The following is an 18,555-nucleotide window of genomic DNA, read 5'->3' as shown; positions in this document are numbered from 1 at the left end:
TATTCTACCTCTCCACAGTCTACCTTTTTAATCTTGATTCCTACCGTATGTCTAAATTGTATCATTAATATTAACCCTTATGATCCTTTTTAAATGACCACTATGTTTTGCGTTATCAATTGTCTTTCCTATATCATTAATATACTGTATATGATTTTCCAATCTTTTACTTTGACTATTCTGTACCCACAAATCATTATTATGATAATTATACCTTACATCATTATTACTTATTTGACCTGAAATCATTATCCTTATATTTTACATTTTAAATATCCCACCTGATATTTTATTTATTGGGGGACACTGATGATGATGAAGTTAATTTCAGCTCTACATAAAAAAAAAAGAGTGCCGCGCTAATAAATTGCAGATCATCTGCGTCTCCTCCTCCTCCTCGTCCATTTCCGCAAACGTTCATCCGCTAATGGCAGAGTATTTTCAGCAACGTGAACGATGTGCCGCCGTCGTACTTTATCACACTTTACGACGGGGCATTCAAGGACGCTCTCCACACGGCTCATAGTGTCATATTGTTCCCGTACGTCGCCGACACCTGCCGCGCCAACATTTCTTGCCGCCAAGTTCACCCCGGCGACGATTGGCGCGCCGAGGGGATGTCGATTGACATGTCACGTTAGCATTTAGTCTCGGTTAGCATTTAGCATTGTTTGCCTAAATGAGCGTGTCAGTCAATCAGCAACATTGGAAAAAGGCTAACGGAACCATTCGCCAAATCGTATTCATTTGGAGCTCATATGAGTTGCTTGCTTTTGCCACAGCCGTATATCTTGATTGTATTCGGAATGATTTCAGTTTTGTATTCAATTATTTCAGAGTTGTGTATATGTATTTTGTTATTGTTTATGTTTCTTTTAGTAATAATTGTCATAATAATGACAGTAAGTGTTCGGCACCCAGTAACATCAATACTGGTTCCCGTTAGCATTTTGGATTATATGTTAGCAATAAGCTAGTTGACTTCAAGCCAAATTGAATGGTTTGTTTGGACATTTCGGTGTTTAAATGTACACTAATTTTCTTTTCTTTTTTTTTTTTTCATCATTTTTACAGTGAACTTCAACTTGGAGTGACAAATAATATGTTGGTATTTGTATGGTCTCAATTTTAGGGGTGGCCACTTTCTGTGGGTGGCTGTAGAATGCATCCCCCACAATAAACGGGGGGGTTTGCGGCCCGCTCGAAGTCAGTCAGCGCTTGTAAATAAAACAAAGCGTTTTGTGCGAGGCGGTCGTCGTGGAAGGAAAAATCCTCACTTAATCTGCACTTTGGAACTCGATCCGGTTTCAGTCGCCGTCTAAAAGCACTGGGCCGCCATCTCCGGTCTCGCGCTGACTCGGGCCGCGTGTCACCGATACGTTGGCGCGCCCTTGCCGCCGTCAACCACCCCGCCTTCGCTGACCACGCGGCAACATTTTGTCATACGAGCCGCTGAGAGGTACCTTGGGCCAAGTGCTGCTATTTCATCTTGACACTGGGGGGGGCCGGGCAACACATAGTAGATCTAGAATAATACTAATCTTGTCTTGGGACTCGTCTGTCACAAGACAACATCATGATGCAGTCCAAAGACAGTCGCCGAAACATGTCAGATGAATAGTCTGTCTGAGATAAAAGAAGCAACCATTTCAAATATTTGGCGTTCGCATGCAGCTGGTGGTCCGGAAGGTCCCGTCATGTGGCCAAAAATGCTGCTTATTGCGAGTGACGTGAGTGGAGCCGCTCCCATCAATGATCAAAATGCGTATGCAACTCGTGGCTTTTTGAATTTTGATCCTCCACAAGTTTGACATCGGAGTAGCTTGGGTTTGGAAATGCAACGTTGATATTTTTTGCCATCTTTTCTTTTGAATTTGTCTATCAAAACTTTCTAGTCTGCAGGGCGCTTGGGGCTGATTAAAAGACGCCCCCACACACACACACACACACGGCCACAAAAAAGACTTATGAAGCCTCCGTGTGACGCGGATCTTCAAAACATTCTTCATGCCGCCGCCTGAGATGGAATTTTAACTTTTCATGATGTTCTGAATATTTTCAGCAAGCAGGCAGGCGAGAGCGAGAGAGAAAATGGATGATTAGCTGACACGTGATGATGAAAAGATCGGACCGGTCAATGGTGACATGCATGAAGCAGTGTTGCAAATGTTTTTGTGGACGACTTCATGTAGTCGAGCAGCTGTTGAGAAGCTAACATGCTAAGCTAAGACGTGCAAGAGACGATCACAATTCTGCAGTGGGCCGCAGTAATATCAGTCATTCTTGGCAGAGGATAAAGAACGTACGCCTGTGGGTCTTGATATGACATCACGTGTGCTAGCTAGCGTTTGCGGTGAATTGCATTTGACAAAAGTTTGTGGCTTTATGAACATTTTGAATCATTGTTTTAGTAACGTGTGTATTTGAATCCCGGCTGATGACCGTGTCGATGCGTCTCGTTTGGATGGCCACTCCCAAGTGGCCGTTAGCTCAAGCTAATGGCCGCGTTTGTCCCGGCGTCCGCCTCTCGCCCAAATGACTAATTGATGGCGAAGGGACAGGCGACACCGTCTGCCACGGATCCCTTTTCAATCGCCGCCGCCGCCCGTCCTCCATCTTGCTTCGCTCGGTCCTCCTTCCCCTGCCAGGCGCCGACAGGTCACCCGCGTGCTCATCCGCTCATGTCTTATTCATGCGCATTTTAAGGAGTAGAAGCCGCGAGAACAGCAGTGCAGCCCGAGTCCTATTATTATTATTTTTTTTTTTTTTAACCCAAAAATGCTTTGCGCTGGTTAAGGGGTACTTGGCTGAAAAAATATTTCAGTGCGGGGTACATTACTGAAAAAAGGTTGAGAACCACTGCACTAGATGACAGACATATTCTGTATGCATTTTTTTTTTTTATTAAAATGTTCCCAACTTGAAAAAAAAAAAAGAAAGTTGGTACTCCGGTATCCCTTAAACTATCTTAACCCCCTCCCTTAAAATGTTTCCATTTTCTTTTATTCTTGACTTTTTTTCCAGGCACTTTTTCCCCTGCTGATGCTGCAGATTTTGAAACTAACAAACGTCCCCCACGGCATTTATCTCCGCCATATTTATTGAAGATGGTTTATTTTATTTATTTTTTTGTCAATACGTCACCTTCAGTTATTGTTTTTTTTTTTTTAGTTGTTTTTTTTTCGGTCCCCCGCAGGGAGTCTAAGCGGCAATTTCCTGCCCAGTGTGGAGCCAAGCAATAAGCATAAGCAGAGTGTCTCCATAGGTGACTGCACGCGTGTCAAAATGTCATTAAATAATCTTCATATTGGTTGCACTAACAACCTAAGCAGTCAGCCGCCACGCCGCCTCGTTTGTCATCTGTCGTGATTTTTCTAGGGAACCCAATTCACGGTCCGAATCCGGGCTTCATTTGGCACGCCCAGGTTTGCGATACCTGCTTCGGTCCACTTGGGATGTGGCCCGCAGCTATAATGAGTTTGACACACCTGCTCTAAATTGCTTGTTTGTGTTTCTTCTATGTGTGCCCTATGATTGGCTGGCAAACAGTTGGGGGTTTGCCCCACCTACTGCCTGAAGACAGCCGGAAGAGGCTCCAGCACACTCGTGAGGAAAGCGGCTCAGGTGATGGATGGATGGGAAGGTTATTTTGGTTAGGGGGGAAAAAACGCAATTAGAGAAAATATTTTTGGATTGGGGGAAAAAAACAAACAGAATATTTTGCGAAAATGTATATTTGATCACCTTTGTTTCAATACAACAAATGACATCCAATGCAAAAGAGAAGCTTCCTCTTTTTCTTGGCCCAAATCGTGTTTTGTTATTGACGTAAGCAGTCCTCCATGGCCTGCAGTTCTTTCACTTCCGGGCAGAGGGCGCCACAGTGCAGGCTCAGGAGGCGACGCGCCTCGGGGATGACAGACAGAGCCGCTCTCGAGCCGCTGAGGGAGGGCAAGACGCCGCAATGTCGGCACAAAAAGCGAAGGATATTTTTTTAGTTTTGGGATGAGGAGCCACTCACGCGTTAAAGTGCAGTTGCGCCAGCTTAGCGGCCTGTCGCGCCATCTCCACGCTGTCCGCTCCGAAGTGAGCGGCCACGGCGGCGCCGCTGCGCTCCAAGTGCTTGGCCGCGCGCGACCAGTCGCCTGCGCTCCAAAAAACAAAACAAAACAAAAACCGTGTGAAGGTGGCGGTCAATCAAATTAAACGATCAAATTGGCATTTGAAGAATCATAATATTTGTTTTACAATGAAATATAAACATCTTCCATTTTTTTTCTACGCAGAAAAATAATGGCTCGCGAGGTGCAAATTTTTGCAATATGTTGAAATTGGAACGAAAATTTACAAGGAAGCAAAACAATGCAAAGCGGCTCCTTCAGCACTCGCACAAGCAAAACCCAAGAATGGACGCAGGTTGACCTTTGTGCGCGTGCGCTCTGGCCAAGGTGTCGTTGGTGCGGCCAGCGAGCTCGTGTGTACGCGCCGGCGTCACGCCCACCCGCTGCCACCGCGTCCGCGAGCGCTCCAGCAGGACAGCCGCCTCGCCTGCAGGAAGTGCAGTTGACAAAAAGCAGGATGCAGAAGAGAGACAGCCGGCGACCACTCACCGGCGTTCTCTCTCTCCAGGAGATGGGCCGCCGCGTCCAAGTCGCGCTGGACGTCCCGCAGCATCTGGTCCAGGTCACCGTCGGACCACGCGCCGCCGCAAGAGCCGCCGCACCGACGCTCGCCACCACTGGAAGGCTGATTGACAGGTGACCGCTCAATTAGGGGGTCACGTACGCAATGCGACTGACTGGCAATTCGTTTGTTCATTTGGGATTTAAAAACCCTGTCACTGACTGGTGACCAATCTGTTTTGTTACGCAAGAAATGTGCCAGTTGGTACTCTCATTGACCAGTCAATTCTGTCTGTCTCCTGTGATTGACTGATGACCAGTCCATTCTTGGTCCACACATGCCCTTTGATTGGCTGGCAACCACTCCATTGTTTTTCTAGAGCTAAAACTGGACACCACTGAAGAGGTCATCCCTTACCAGGAGAGAAACGTCGCAGTGGACACACAACAGTTCATCCGGCGGCGACCGCTCCTCCTGGCAAGCCTCGCAGGCACACAGGAAGAAGTACTGCTCCTGCAGGAGGCGCTGCCGCTCACTGGTGACCATTCTGCCGCTGTGAGGACCTGGGCGACAACCGGAGTAAGGTCAGTGTCCGGCGAAATGATCGGTCTCACCCAAGGTTATTAAAGTTATAATAGCGGAATGTTGAAAATTAAAATTTGATAAAAAAAAAAAACTCACATGAACGACATGTTTTGTTTGTAAAAGTAACAAGAATTATTCTGGAAATGAAATTTAAAATACGAAAGTGAAAAGGAAAGCCAAGTGACAAACTCTCCCGGCTGTGGCGTTACCGTAGCAGTGTGCGACCTCTCGTCCCGGGCGAATGCTTGTGGCTGCTCGCAGCGTGACGGCGCCGCTGGCGCCGAAGCTAAGGCTGCTGTTGGGCCGGCACGAGTGGTTGAGGAGACTCAGCTTGGGGAAGACAGCCGTGGCGACCCGTCTTTCCTCAACAGACTGCACGGAAGCGTCGGACAAACCTGAAGCAAAAAACCTCAATTGACTGCCGACCACTCCCGCATCTCCAGTTGTGATCCACTTTAATTTTGACTGCCCTAATTTTAGGATGTATTTACTTTTTAATGTTAATTGGTGCAAGCATAATTGATAGATGAATCAAGTTTTGAAATAATTATTAACGTGTGTGATCAGTGGATCTCACTCCCGGATGGCAAAATGTGTCACCTGCTTGTTGCATTACAACGACGGCTTGCGCGTTGCAGCGTAGCTGCAGCAGGTGCCTCAGCGACGCGCCGCCTATCAGTCGCCACTCCGCCTCATCCTCGCCGGTGTCCGCTCGTCCCGCGGGCGGCGGCGCCATCCCGCCGAGCGCCAATCGCAGCGCTGCCATGGTGACGGCACACAGGAAGCGCATGCTGGCGCTGTGCCGCTCCACGTGCCGCAGCAGGCCGAAGACGCCCGCGTACGGCCCGACGGCGGTGGCTGCCGGGTTGGCGGCAGCGCGGATATTGGTGACGCCCGCTTTGAGCGCCACCCTCAGAGCCAAGTGTGACAGGACGCCAACAGCCGCCAAGATGGCGCCCAGCGGGCACTCCCAGCGGTGGTGCTCCTCCCACGCTGCATCCCTGCAGCGTGCGGCGCAGTAGCGGGCGTACGAGCAACCGCCGCACGGGACCAGTCGCCACGCGGGCGTCAAGCAGGCGTGGCAGCGCTGGCGCTCCGTTCCGAAGTCGCCGCCGCTCGCCACCAGAACCGAGCCGTACGGCCTCTCGCTCAAGATCACCTCTCCGGCCGCGATGGCCTCCGTCGCCACCACGTGGCGACCTTTCTCCGGGCTGAAGCGGACGGTCACTTTGGGCGACATCCCCGAGCGCGGCTCTTGTTCTTGCTCTGCGCGGGTGTTGCCGCTCGGGAGGTACGCCAGGCATTGAGCACGCCGCTTCTCCAGCTTGTGCGCTAGAGCCGGCGGGTAGCCGCTCCTCTCGGCTTCAGAGACGTCGTCTAGAGCGTCCTGAGGGAGACAGACCATACCTTGACTGGCGACCAGTCCAAGATTTGACTATTGATGCCCGTGACTGACTGACAACCGGTGCCTTTACAGTATGCTTTCATTGGTTGAACAAGGAAATGAATGACAAATGCTTGGGATTGACTGGTCACTCCAGTGTTTGTCTCTAACCTGTGATGGACTGGTCGCCAGTTCTGTGTTTGTCTACACAAGCCAAATGATTGATTGACTAGTGACCAGTCCACAGTTTGTCTCTCTAGTATTTGTCTACAGTGCATGTGCCAATTCCAATGTTTGTCTATATATGCCAAATGATTGGACAGCGACCAGTTCAGTGTCTCGATATTGTCAATGTGATTGACTGACAACCAATAAAGTTTGTCTACTTGTGTCTGTTGTCACCTGGTAGCGCCGCAGGTGGTAAAGTGCTGCAGAGCGATTGGCGTAGCACAACGACAGCTGCTCAGAACTTTGGGGGGACAAACACACGCCCTGTGGTGGCCGGAGACAATTCATGACCATTGAGCAGGACGGAAAAGGAAAGAAAACCCAAAAACAACACCAGAGAAGAAAGGCAAGGGACCTGTGTGTAGTGCAGGGTGGCCTCGGCGTACTTGCCGCTCTTGAAGCGAACGTTTCCTCTCTCTCTGCATGCCGACGCCTCCCCGGCGTCCTTTCGTGTGTGAGCATGCCCTTCCACTGAGACACGGCGCAGACACTCGGCATCGTCCGGCCTGCAAACAAAGTCAAGTAATCGCTTTTGTTGATTATCATTTAAAATTAAACATTTTTTTTCTCTATGACACCTTATGGAAAGCGCTTTGTTACAGCTCCAGCTGTTGTGAAATAAGCTAAATAAATTTGTATTGTATTGCTCTATCTCATATATGCTTTGTTTCTAAATGTGTTTGTATTGTTTTCAAAGTCTCTTGAAAGACTGTAAATAAGATAAAAACATTCCTCGGGGTTATTTAAGTAGGATATTACTGTATTGTGGATTTCACTTAATTCGGGGGTGCTCTGGAAAGAAATACTGCGGAAAGGAGGGGAAGCGAACTTTACTGTATTGTCTTTCATCATCAAATCTCTGCGCAGAATGTCTTGGTGTTATACTGCCCCCTGGTGCCCACATCAGGAGGAGCAGAATTTTTACCACGAAATCATGACGCAAAAACACTAAATAAGCATGAGTTCTATCCGTTATCGAAACTGCTTATCCCCACAATTTATATTTTATCCATTAAAAAAATAATAAATAAAATAAATACACTGGATCGGCCTAACGTGATCTACTCACGTTGTCACACTCAAAGCGGTTTCAAAGAGATCTTCAATTTCAAGCAGAGACTTAAAACGTTCCCTGAACTCGGGTTCGAGTCCGGCCCACTTGCGAGCAATGTGGTCTTGCCACGGTACGCACGGAAGATCCATTTTGGAAAAATCACCACATTGTTTTCATGCCGCGAAGCCAGCAAGCAGCAGTCATAGTCGCAACATTGTCACGTGACGGGTCTAAGGACGACTTGACTTTCAAAATAAAACACGCGTTTCGCCTTGCTCGGTTTCAGTCCTAAAATGTGCTTGCTTTATTACAATCTAGACATAAATTAAGTATTAATCGAAGTTGTGTCATTTAAAATTTTCTGGTGTTGTTATGAGGATAGTTATACTTCTACATATTGAAGCTGTTTTGACCTTTAATGTTTAAAGCAGAATGTTGCATATCCGGCCACGACGCCGCTATGCAACTTAGTGACGTGCGGTAAGAGTGAGCTTTCGAAATAAAATAGTTCAGTCTCTGTTCTGTAGATTGATGTTTTCGAATGTTTCAATTATATATGCATTAAATAACGGTGATGATAAACAGGCGTTGTTATATAAGAGTCATACTTTAGATTGTATTTTTTATGGGGGCTTTGCGAAATATATTTTGTTTTGAAAGCATGAATATAGCATATCCGGTCTATATTGGTTCTGAAATTGGCTGCAGGTTGGAAGGGAGCAAAACTTTTGAATGCCTGCGAAGGTTTTTGCGTAAAAGCATGAGCGTCAAACTCACAAAAGGAGCCATTGAGGTAAAAGTGATCGTTAACATGAGCACGACACCTGCAAAGGCTTGTTGTCAACCGGCAATATGACCATTGACTTCAAAATGCTAACACGCTTATATACGCGACGAGGGCAATTATCTTTCTGTCATATTCTACTTTTTAGTCATTTGACGTGTGTGATTTATGTATGCAAAGTGCTCTTCGGACGAGAGGCGTCCTAACCACAAAACCGCTTTCCTCCATTGTAGTTGCTTGTGACGTCATATATTTTCCTTATTTGACACGTGCGGATAAATTTTCAGGAAAAATTCTCTTTTGGAAAAGAAAGGTGTGTTTTCAAAATTAGTATCTTAAGCGTTTGAACTTCACACAGTCGTTTTATTGGAATGTTATTAATGTGATTGTTGAAAAGAGACACTTGGCTGTGGTACGTCACTCCCTTTGATCCTTTGCATTTCTTTCCTCTTATGCCAGGCCTTGTTCAACGAGTCTCCGGTCAAAAACCCGGTGCTGCAGGTTATGGTGAGTCAATACTAGCATTGCCAACTCCCTGAAAAATAAATAAGGGACAGGGACAGCTGACTTGATTTTCATCCGCCTATTTTTTTTCCCATTTATATTTTCTCAAAAATGTTGCCGCTGTGAGGAGCAGTTTGTCTTTGAATACAGCAGAATAAAACATTGAGCGTGGCATGTCATACTTGAGACACTCAATGAGCTCACCTTTAATCAGTTTAGCAAAACATATGTTTGAAACATCCCTCTACTTGTATATCATAAAAGAGAAAATCCTCTCCACAATCCCAGTGGAAGAGGATGGGAGGATGCTGAGGACAACTGCCTGTACACTATAAACATTTTGAATATAACGTAACAGGATCGAGGACTGACAATTTTTATGAATAAGGTCGGAGGGTCGAGGCCGTTAATGCCGGAGGGGGGGGGATTGACCTGCACAAAAGGGACAAGTGTCTTTAATGTATACAAATAGGGTAGTTGTCACTATGTGTCTAATTTTTAATGCCCCCCCAGAAATACTTTAGTTTTGTCACTCATGAAAGGTTCCCTTTCACTTCCCTCCCAGAACATCCGTGAGTACCCGGCCGGCAAACAAGGCCACACCAGGTACCGCCTGAACCTGAGCGACGGCGAGCGTAGTTTGTCCTGTGAGTGTCCACCGGCACGTGCGTCGTCGTCAGACGTCCTGCGTAAGTTGCATTAGCGGTGAGTGCGTTTGTGTGCGTAGGCTTCCTGCTTGCTACGCACTTGAACCACCTGAGGGAAGCCCAGTTGCTGGAGCCAAATTGCGTGTGCATGCTCAAGAAGACCATCTCCTCCTTTTTGGCCAGCAGGTGGGTCGGCGTATGTGTGTGTCGTGTAGTGTTGTGTGTATTCACCAGAGCTGGCACTTGACCCTTTTTCGCCGGTCAGTCCCTCGTCTCCGGCCGCGATCTGAGTAGCCTTCCGGCCTCGACCCGCTGGTCTTATTCATAAAAATTATCAGTCCCCAGTCAAGGTCCGATTCGTGGGCCGGACTTCAATCCACCACCGGCCTCGCTTAATTAAACCCTTTTTTTAAATTAGTCACCCGCGGTCCTCCCACCCCCAAAATGGGCGTCCGGCCGCCCCGGGGATGGACCTCCGAGCTCTGGTATTCACACTCACTTGTTGGTGTGTTTTTGTTTGCTTGTTGTTGTCGGATGCGTGGCAGGCGTGTTGTGGTGGTGTTGGACATGGACGTGTTGCAGACTGCCGCTGAAACTGGAGGGAAGATCGGCAAACCTACACAGTTAACCGGTGAGGGGAAGACAAGTCGCTCTCACAAAAAAATCCCATGACTTGTTTTGAATGATTTTCCTTTCGTCTCCCATCACAAAAGCAAATGACAAGGGTCAGATCTATAGTTATCCCAAACAATAAAATAAATGAAAAAAAAAATAATAAAACAACTTTTAATGAATGGATTCAGTTGGATGTCCTTATACCGTTTGATTGAATTGCCCCGCAGATCAAACCCCAGGCCAGCTGGAGGCGGAGCCTAGCACCTCCAGGTCTGATGAAATTCCCGGACCCTCTGGATACGGCGCAAGCAGTAAGTCGCTGCCCCTTTCACTTGGATGTTCCGTGCGCAAGGTAGTGATGAGTTTAAAGTCGCCACGCATCTGATTATCTAAATGCCTGAAGCCGCAACGGCTTCGTACAACGTCCTTCTTCTGCCTCTCATGCGCCGGTTTAGCCAAATATCACTGCGAGAGTCTATTGAGGGCTTAGAAGTCGGATTCATGTGTTACATATTATTAGACTGATGTTTCAGAATGTGAACAGCAGGTGGCGTCAATGAGCCGTTAAAAAAAGATCCTGAAAACAGGATTGGCTTCCTTAGGTGAAAAAAAATCAATGTAGTTATTTCTGTATTTAATCCATTATTTCTGTTTTTAATTAATTATTTCTATATCAATTAGTTCTGTATTGAATTATTTCATGGTCCTGTGTTTCATGAATTTATTTGATCAGTCAAAGTCAGATCTTCCAATTCCTTTGAGCTACATGCGGACAAGTAAAATCGCCACTTGATCCCCACCCGTTGTTGCGCAACACACGGCCGGACGATGTCCTTTAGTGGCCGACGGCTCTTTATATGGCTCCATGGCCGACGCCAAGCCGCGAGGTGTTGCGTCCACTGAGTCACGCGCGACTGGTTGCCATCAAGCGAGGTGGGAGGTGAGCTCACGGCGAGCGGCAAAACAAAACAACTTTACGTGCGCGTGTGTGGCCATTGTGGCGACGACAACACCGGCATCGATGTCGACTGCCAATAGATGAGAAGGACAACTTTTATCGAGTGGACGGCAAATTAAAAGTGGGACAAGGGACCAAGCCAAGCTGCCAAAAGGTGCCAGCAATTGGTTATTTGAACATAAGAGTTGACAAACAATATAACAACACTCTCGGGTGTATATTTGTTATCCTCTGCAAAGATGGACTAATTTTTCTGCATATATATTACTTTGCAATTGTGTTGGTCTCTTTTTGTTTTCTCCAGATGTGGGGTTCATTCGAGCCGTCTGTATTTGCGCCTCAAATTTCAACTCCTTTCACAAGACAAAACAAAACAGCTAAGCAATGGCTCATATCTAAAAACAAAACAAACTTGTAACTCAAGGCACTCTTATCCCAAGGCAATCCCACAGCAGTATTGTTCGTAGAAATGAGTGAATGAATGAAAATACTGCTTTTCTCATTTTTTTCCTTCCCAAGGTTGTGGAAGATTCCTGATGAAAAGTTCGCCCATGAAGGCGTCGCCCATGAAGGCGTCGCCCATGAAGGCGTCGCCCATGAAGGCTCCTGCGATGGTCTCCCCGCTGAAGGCGTCCCCCATGCCGGCTTCTCCCATGGTGTCGCCTATGAAAGGGTCTGGAATGCCGTCCCCCTCTTCCAGTCCCTCCAAGAGTCCGACCAAATTAACCCCAATATACCAACTCAACCCGTATCTAAGCAAGTGAGTTGGCGACTTCATTTTACTGCTTGTGAAAAAAAGCACTGCTTTTCTTCTCGTCAGGCATTTAGCTTTGAAGCTAAATGGAGGGTGGGGGGGAGAAATTGTAGGAGCTATTGATGGAAATGCATTGGCTATCGTCTGGATCATTTCCTGCACAAAATGTGTGTTAGCGCTTTTGAACGCGGGTGTTTGCCTTTTTCCCAGTTGGACCGTCAGAGCCCGAGTGACCAACAAGTCAGATATCCGAAACTGGAGCAACTCCAGAGGGGAGGGGAAAGTCTTCAGCTTTGAGATTGTGGACGAGAGTGTGAGTGATGTCAAAAGAGGCACGCACATGTCGCACGTTGACTCCAAAGTGGCGTGCGTGGCCTTTGCTGTGCGCAGGGAGAAATCAGGATCACGGCTTTCAACAACGAAGTGGACAAGTTTTTCTCGGTGGTGGAGCAAAGCAAGGTGAGAACGTTTTTTGAATGACGTGCTTGAGTGTCGATGGGGGTTGGATGATTCCTTGATTTTTTTTTTGTCGTCAATCATTTGACACAATGAGGAAAAATAGCGCCACAAAAAATGAAGTCATTTTTCCCCAGTTTTTTTTTTTAATTAATTATTTTTTTTTGCTTCAACTCAGTGGCCGAGAATGGATATGAATAAGGCCGGAAGGCTACTCGGTTCGCGACTGACCGCCAAAAAAGGGTCTAGTGCCCAGCTCTGGTTGTTCTTTACAGAGGATAAAGACTATGTGGCTGAACTCGTGTCTTGATGAAACTTAGAAACCAGGTCACTCGTATCGTAAATGTTAAAAAGCTTAACAGTGATTGTAAATCATCCCATCTTTGAACACGCCTTGCTTATCCCGCTCCTCCTTTTTGGAACGGGCGTGGCAAATAAAGCCAAAGAAAAAGGCGTCATTGCGAATTGCTTGACGTGGCAGGTTTACCTGATCTCCAAAGGCTCGCTGAAGGTGGCCAACAAGCAGTTCACGTCGCTGAAGAACGACTACGAGATCACGCTGAGCGCCAGCTCGCGCATCGTGCCCTGCGATGACAGCCAGGGCGTGCCCAACGTGCACTGCGACTTCGTGCCCATCTCGCATTTGGAGGCCAAAGATCCCGACGCCATCATTGGTGAGGAATGTGGTTTGAAAAAAATAAATAAATAAATGACTGCCGAGACAATTACATTTCTCTCACAGGATGAATAAAGTGTGTGTTTACCTCAAACTTGATTTCAACTTGTTTTGTTTGCATTTTGTTTGATTCCGCAGACGTGATCGGTGTGTGTGAGGAGGCAGAGGACGTGGCCCTGATCACCACCAAGGCCGGCAAGCAGCTCTCCAAGAGGGCGCTGGCGTTGACCGACTCCAGCGGCAAGACGGTGACGCTCACGCTGTGGGGAGACCAGGTAATGATCGTCGACGCCGTAAATCACCCACGGGGTCTAAAAGGAATCCAAAACTTTTTCTTTTTTTTTGTAGTCTACCAAATGTCACGGTGTTAAGGAAAGCTGGCTGTGGGCCGATTAATTAATTAATAATAATAAATATTGAAAAAAATAAATAAAATTAACGTCTTTAGCCGTCAATGGCAATCAACAAGTTAAGTAGAATTTGCGTTAAGTTCTAAAATGGCCGCTTCAAGCCAAGATTGTGGACTTCCTTTCTCTTTTAGAGACTTGTTTTTTGTGGGTCTTCTCTCGCTGGATATGTGGGAGCAAATGTTAAGTTTTCGCAAAATGAAACTGCCGTCAGTTGTCACGCTGTCCTAAAATGGCTGCTCGGGAACCGATTTGGTGTGTCGTTGCATCCCCAGGCTCAGAAGTTCAACGCTTCGTGTCATCCGGTGGTTGCCATCAAGGGGGCCCGCGTGTCGGCCTTTGGCGGCCGCTCGCTATCGGCGCTCTTCAGCTCCACGCTGATGGTAAACCCCGACATTCCCGAGGCCTTCGCATTGAGAGCCTGGTGAGTAAGTTCCCATCTCACTAATGCTCAACGTGTGGGACATTGAAAAGCTCTCAAACAAATTTACTACGGCAAATAGTTTTCTATTAGTTGCGAGTTGTAGTCGACAGACATTTATTCAAATTTTGGCAAAGTCTGTTGCCTTACCTCTTCGTGGTGCGTGTGACTCGAGGTGAAAAAGCAAATAGGCAGCTTAGTGCTGATTGGCTGCTACAAGGAACCAATCAGATGGTGCTGTGGGCGGGCCAATCTGCTTCTGCAAGCAGGGCCAAAAAAAGCTGATGCCGATTACTTTTTTTTTAGTAAAATAAATGCCTCCCCACACCGTTGTGGTCAACCATCGCGTCGGTCTCAAAGTCGGCACGTCGGACCGGAAAATGACGGAAGAAAACACAGCAAAAGCCGACGTAGACGGCAACGACTCCGCACCTTCTGCACACCCCTCCATGCCATCGGTGGCGTGTGTTTCAGAAATATACAGAAGGAGCAAAACCCGACTCAGTTTTAGCTCCTTCCAAAGTTATTCGAGTGTCTCCGAATAATAATGGGGGCACATCTGTGTGCTGTTACATCTCCGCCGTCCCGACGGGAATCGTCGCGACGGCGGAGAGCGCGCGGGCGAATGCGTGAGAGCAGATGGGATGCTTCTTAGTTGGCGTGCTGCGCGAAGATGTGCAATGGTGACTCATCTCGTCATGAAGGCTGCATGCGAGGGAAGAAAAATGCTTTTGTTTGTGCTCCCCGTCCATGTGTTTCTTGGACGTGCTAGCGTAGCTCGGAAGCCCGTCAGATTTTGTTACATATTAAGCTTTTTTTTCCCTCCACGCAATTTTGAAGACTTTCTAAGTGTTTTATTAAGATGTCTTGCGGAGGTTTTATGCAAAATAACCCAAGGATCAAATATTTTAATGCCCCGCATGCTGGCTGGACAGCAAACAAGGTTTTTGTTACCATGACAACCAGTGGGGAAACGGAGACAATGAAAGCATTTTTGTGGCATTCAATTGCATTCTCACTGCAACATTTCTTCACCAAGTCACCACGTTACTTGTTTGACATGTGTTTCAAGTTATTTTTTTTTCTCTCCCCCATTTCCACGGCATGATGGCATTGTTGGCACCATGTGGAAAATAAAGGCACAATGGGGGTGGTCTGCTCAACTTAATCGACTCTTCGCTTTGGGTTCAGTAAAAAAAAAAAAAAAAAGGACACAAAAAATATTTTTTTTTCAAGACAAGCTAGTGAAAAAGGCGCAAGGTGAAGCTACAGCTTTGCAAGCCTTTTTACAAAACAAAACAGATTTGAGCAAAGGAACTCAATGACCGCCACACGCCAACACAAAATTCATCATCTCGCACTGTAGTCAAGAAGAGAAACAAAAACGTTATTTTTCAGACAAAAAAAAGTTTGGTTTCACCCTTGTCATGACAACACCCATTTTTATACACTTCCTTCATAAATTTCGATCCAATCCCATGACTTCCCCTGAAGCCTTGAACTTGACTGATGCGATGAAGGCAAAGGACATTTTCTACGTGTTAGTCATTATTATTTTTTTTTTGAGGATACCAGTTCCCCTCAAATCAGAACAAGCGTCTCAGTTTTCAAAGAGAGAGAGAAACTTTTGACCTTTTGCTTTGAACCTGATCTTATATGTGGCCTCCAACAGCACTTGACACCAATCAGCGGTTCAAGAAATGTGAAATTTTATACCTTTCCTATTTCAGTTGAACGTTTTAAATCTTTTTAACGCCAGACAATATTCTTAATTTTGTTCTAATTTTTTCCACTTTTTGTCGATTCACTTTCAACACTATTCAGAATCTTTTGGTTTTTACCAGCACAGTAGAGACTTGTTTTGTCCCCACGTCAAACATATTTGAGTGTTGTTGAAATACTATATAATAGGAATAATGTAGGGCTTATTACAGAGCCTTGAGGTGCCCCATGAATCACCTTTCATAGCTTGTCCATACGCATGGTTAAAGTTTTGTATGTTCTGAATGTGTTGCGCAGGTACAACCAGGTTGGCCACGCCCTGAGCAGTCAGTCGCTGACGGACGTCTGCTTCACAAGCGGCGACTTCATAACCAACTGGAAGACGCTGAGCGACGTCAAGACGCAACAGCTGGGCCACGGCGAAAAGGTCAAATGCAGTTCACTTTTTCTCAGCACCAGACCGGTCTTGTGGCTCATTGACATGTAAAGATGACCTTTGATCCGCGGTCAGCGGTGGCTCAGGGCGGGCGGGGTCACGTCACGTCAGAGTTTGGTATTTTGCCATCTTAATACATGAGAGCAGAAGTCTCCAGAAAAAAAATCAGGCGCTGCAGCCTTGTCGTCTTGTAGCGTATAACAGCAACATGCGGCTGCTCTCGCTGTTTGTGACGCCAACGACTGACTTGCGACTTGATGTCGTGCGCCATGTCGACGTGAGCTTGCTCGTCACGTGGCACTTTTTTCACAATTTCTCGCAGAAGGAACGTGCGTTGCGTGTGCGCATTCGCACATCCCACGGAAACGCATTTTTTGTCTGCTGTTATTAATGAAGGCATTATTATGCAGTTTTCGGGCTGATCTGGATTGCGTTGCCATGACAACCGTGGGGTGCACTTATAGGCTGAATGGCAAGGATTTGCTGTTTTTTTTTGTTTTATTTTTTTAAAGATAGTTGCTATATTTGTTGCTTGTCGCTTTTTTGAAAAAAAAAAAAAACATTTGAAAAACATTTCAAACGTTAGCGTTTGGCGTCATGTGCTCATGTGTGCGTGCAGGCTGATTACTTCAGCTGCGTGGCGACGGTGGTGTTCAGCCGTAAGGAGAGCTGCCTGTACCGCGCCTGCCCCGACGATCTGTGTTACAAGAAAGTTTATCAGCAGGATGACAGACGCTACCGCTGCGACAAATGTGGCCGGGACTACCTCAACTTCAAGTACAGGTTCACACTCTCTGTGAGTCAAACATTCACCTAAAACACACACACACACACACCTTTATTTACCATAGTAAGAAAAAGCAAAATGACAATGTTGTTTGTAATCTTCTTTTTTTTTCTGTTGGAATTTGCTCTCCTGGAATCGTCTTAGTGAACTAATCGTCATCATGTGATGTGTTCAGGTGAACTTGGCCGACTTTGGGGACAATGTGTGGGCCACATGCTTCCAAGAGACGGCCGAGACCTTACTGGGGATCAGTGCTGACCAACTGGGACATCTGAAGGACACGGTAAGAAACACACGCGCACCTGCACACTTGCCAACAAGTTGACTTGAAACCAACCCGTGGCACCACAAATGCTTTGCTCTGCTGCTGCAAAAAACTGTCAACGATGCCCTGGAGTGAATTTGAATCGGTTGCCACAAAAAAAAAAATCCTTCGTCATTCAACTGTGTTAGCGTTAGCAATGTTAGCATGCCGCAGCCACTTGCTTTGCAAACTGATTATCTGTGTGCCAGGACGAGAATGCGTTCAACCAAGTTTTCCAAAAAATCCACTTCAGCACGCACATCTTCAGGAACAGAGTAAAGCTGGAGACCTACAATGTGAGCACACACACACACACACACACACGCACGTTTTGTCTGGACTATTTCAGTTAACGTTGTCACGGCAATGATTAAAATGATAGTTTTTCTTATTATTATTTTTTTTATTTTGTTTAATGAAAAGAATAAAATGACACAAACAGGGAAAAAAAAAAGCAAACCCCGGTTACTTGAGATGTTGTCGTCGTCGTCGTTCAGGACGAGTGCCGCGTGAAGGTGACCGTGATGGAGATTCTCCCCGTGGACCAGCGGCAACACAGCAGGAGGCTGCTGGACAGCATCCGCACGCTGGCCTGCGGCAACCCGCCGCCGAGCTTTGGCGCGGCGCACCGTTGACCACGAAACAAAAGAACCCACGCCGACGCCCGTCACGTTTTTTTTTTTTCCCTTCTCATTTTCTTTTTGTTACATCTGATGTGGACTTTGTTTGGTAAGCTGCTGATGCAGATGCACTTTGTGTGCGCGTGACTCATGGTGTGTGTTTGTTGTGAGCGCGTGGGCTGCTTGACACGTTTTCCTTGCAGCCTGCGTGAAAAGGACGCCTTTGTTAAGACCAACCAGAGGGAGAGAGGGAAAAAAAAAAGTCATTAAAAAGAGTTTGTTGTCCTCACACATTTGCTGCTTTTGTAACGAGTGACTCATTACGGGGCGGCCAACGTATCCAAATGTGCAATGGCAGCGATTCACTCGCACGGTGCAAGAAGTCAACTAGTTGTTGTGAAAGTCAGGGAATGCCAATGCCAATGATGATGATGATGATGATGTGGATTGGAATGTCCCCCCCCCCCTCCTCTCTTGTCCGCCACATGCTCTTCACTCTGCCATCTTCATTTCCCTTCCCATCTTTCTCCGCCTGTCCCTCCTCTATTCCTCCTCCTCCTTCTTTCCCACCACCGATTCCTTCAAGTGAT

The 18,555-nt window shown here is 46.7% G+C and overlaps 2 protein-coding genes and 1 long non-coding RNA gene across 8 annotated transcripts; 2 read left to right on the top strand and 1 right to left on the bottom strand.

The window, feature by feature from the left end:
• Window positions 1–3,718: 3,718 nt before the first annotated feature.
• On the bottom strand, window positions 3,719–8,107 carry smyd4 (SET and MYND domain containing 4). 3 transcript variants are annotated; one of them, XM_088280463.1, is made up of 10 exons: window positions 7,890–8,107; window positions 7,176–7,326; window positions 6,995–7,084; window positions 5,809–6,595; window positions 5,418–5,603; window positions 5,041–5,186; window positions 4,611–4,746; window positions 4,423–4,548; window positions 4,022–4,145; window positions 3,719–3,941 (listed from the first exon to the last, which is right to left on the bottom strand). In XM_088280463.1, exons 1-10 carry the CDS (start codon window positions 8,021–8,023, stop codon window positions 3,821–3,823), a joined length of 2,001 nt encoding a protein of 666 aa, XP_088136589.1. In that variant the 5' UTR covers window positions 8,024–8,107; the 3' UTR covers window positions 3,719–3,820. The 3 variants fall into 3 exon arrangements, with proteins under 3 accessions (XP_088136589.1, XP_088136590.1, XP_088136592.1); XM_088280464.1 differs by lacking the exon at window positions 6,995–7,084; XM_088280466.1 differs by lacking the exon at window positions 6,995–7,084 and having other exon boundaries at window positions 7,207–7,326; window positions 7,890–8,039.
• Window positions 4,002–7,453, top strand: LOC148320363 (uncharacterized). Its single transcript, XR_015839658.1, has 3 exons — window positions 4,002–4,757; window positions 5,003–5,207; window positions 7,002–7,453. It is a non-coding gene; the product is annotated as an uncharacterized LOC148320363 (long non-coding RNA).
• Window positions 8,108–8,556: 449 nt separating the features above from the next.
• On the top strand, window positions 8,557–18,256 carry LOC148320361 (replication protein A 70 kDa DNA-binding subunit-like). 4 transcript variants are annotated; one of them, XM_088279595.1, is made up of 17 exons: window positions 8,557–8,667; window positions 9,118–9,165; window positions 9,728–9,809; window positions 9,890–9,995; window positions 10,355–10,440; window positions 10,652–10,735; window positions 11,902–12,142; window positions 12,347–12,449; window positions 12,527–12,595; window positions 13,074–13,266; window positions 13,407–13,543; window positions 13,951–14,099; window positions 16,116–16,245; window positions 16,874–17,050; window positions 17,217–17,324; window positions 17,555–17,641; window positions 17,843–18,256. In XM_088279595.1, the coding sequence occupies exons 1-17, from the start codon at window positions 8,635–8,637 to the stop codon at window positions 17,978–17,980; spliced, it is 1,971 nt and encodes a 656-aa protein (XP_088135721.1). In that variant the 5' UTR covers window positions 8,557–8,634; the 3' UTR covers window positions 17,981–18,256. The 4 variants fall into 4 exon arrangements, with proteins under 4 accessions (XP_088135721.1, XP_088135722.1, XP_088135720.1 ...); XM_088279594.1 differs by lacking the exon at window positions 8,557–8,667 and adding an exon at window positions 8,682–8,971; XM_088279596.1 differs by lacking the exons at window positions 9,728–9,809; window positions 9,890–9,995 and having other exon boundaries at window positions 8,567–8,667.
• The last annotated feature ends 299 nt before the right edge of the window (window positions 18,257–18,555 follow it).

Source organism: Idiotropiscis lumnitzeri, chromosome 17 (assembly GCF_059441095.1).
Source record: "Idiotropiscis lumnitzeri isolate Australia: NSW breed Sydney's pygmy pipehorse chromosome 17, RoL_Ilum_1.0, whole genome shotgun sequence".
Lineage (NCBI taxonomy): Eukaryota > Metazoa > Chordata > Actinopteri > Syngnathiformes > Syngnathidae > Idiotropiscis > Idiotropiscis lumnitzeri.
This window is presented reverse-complemented; position numbering and strand designations above follow the sequence as displayed.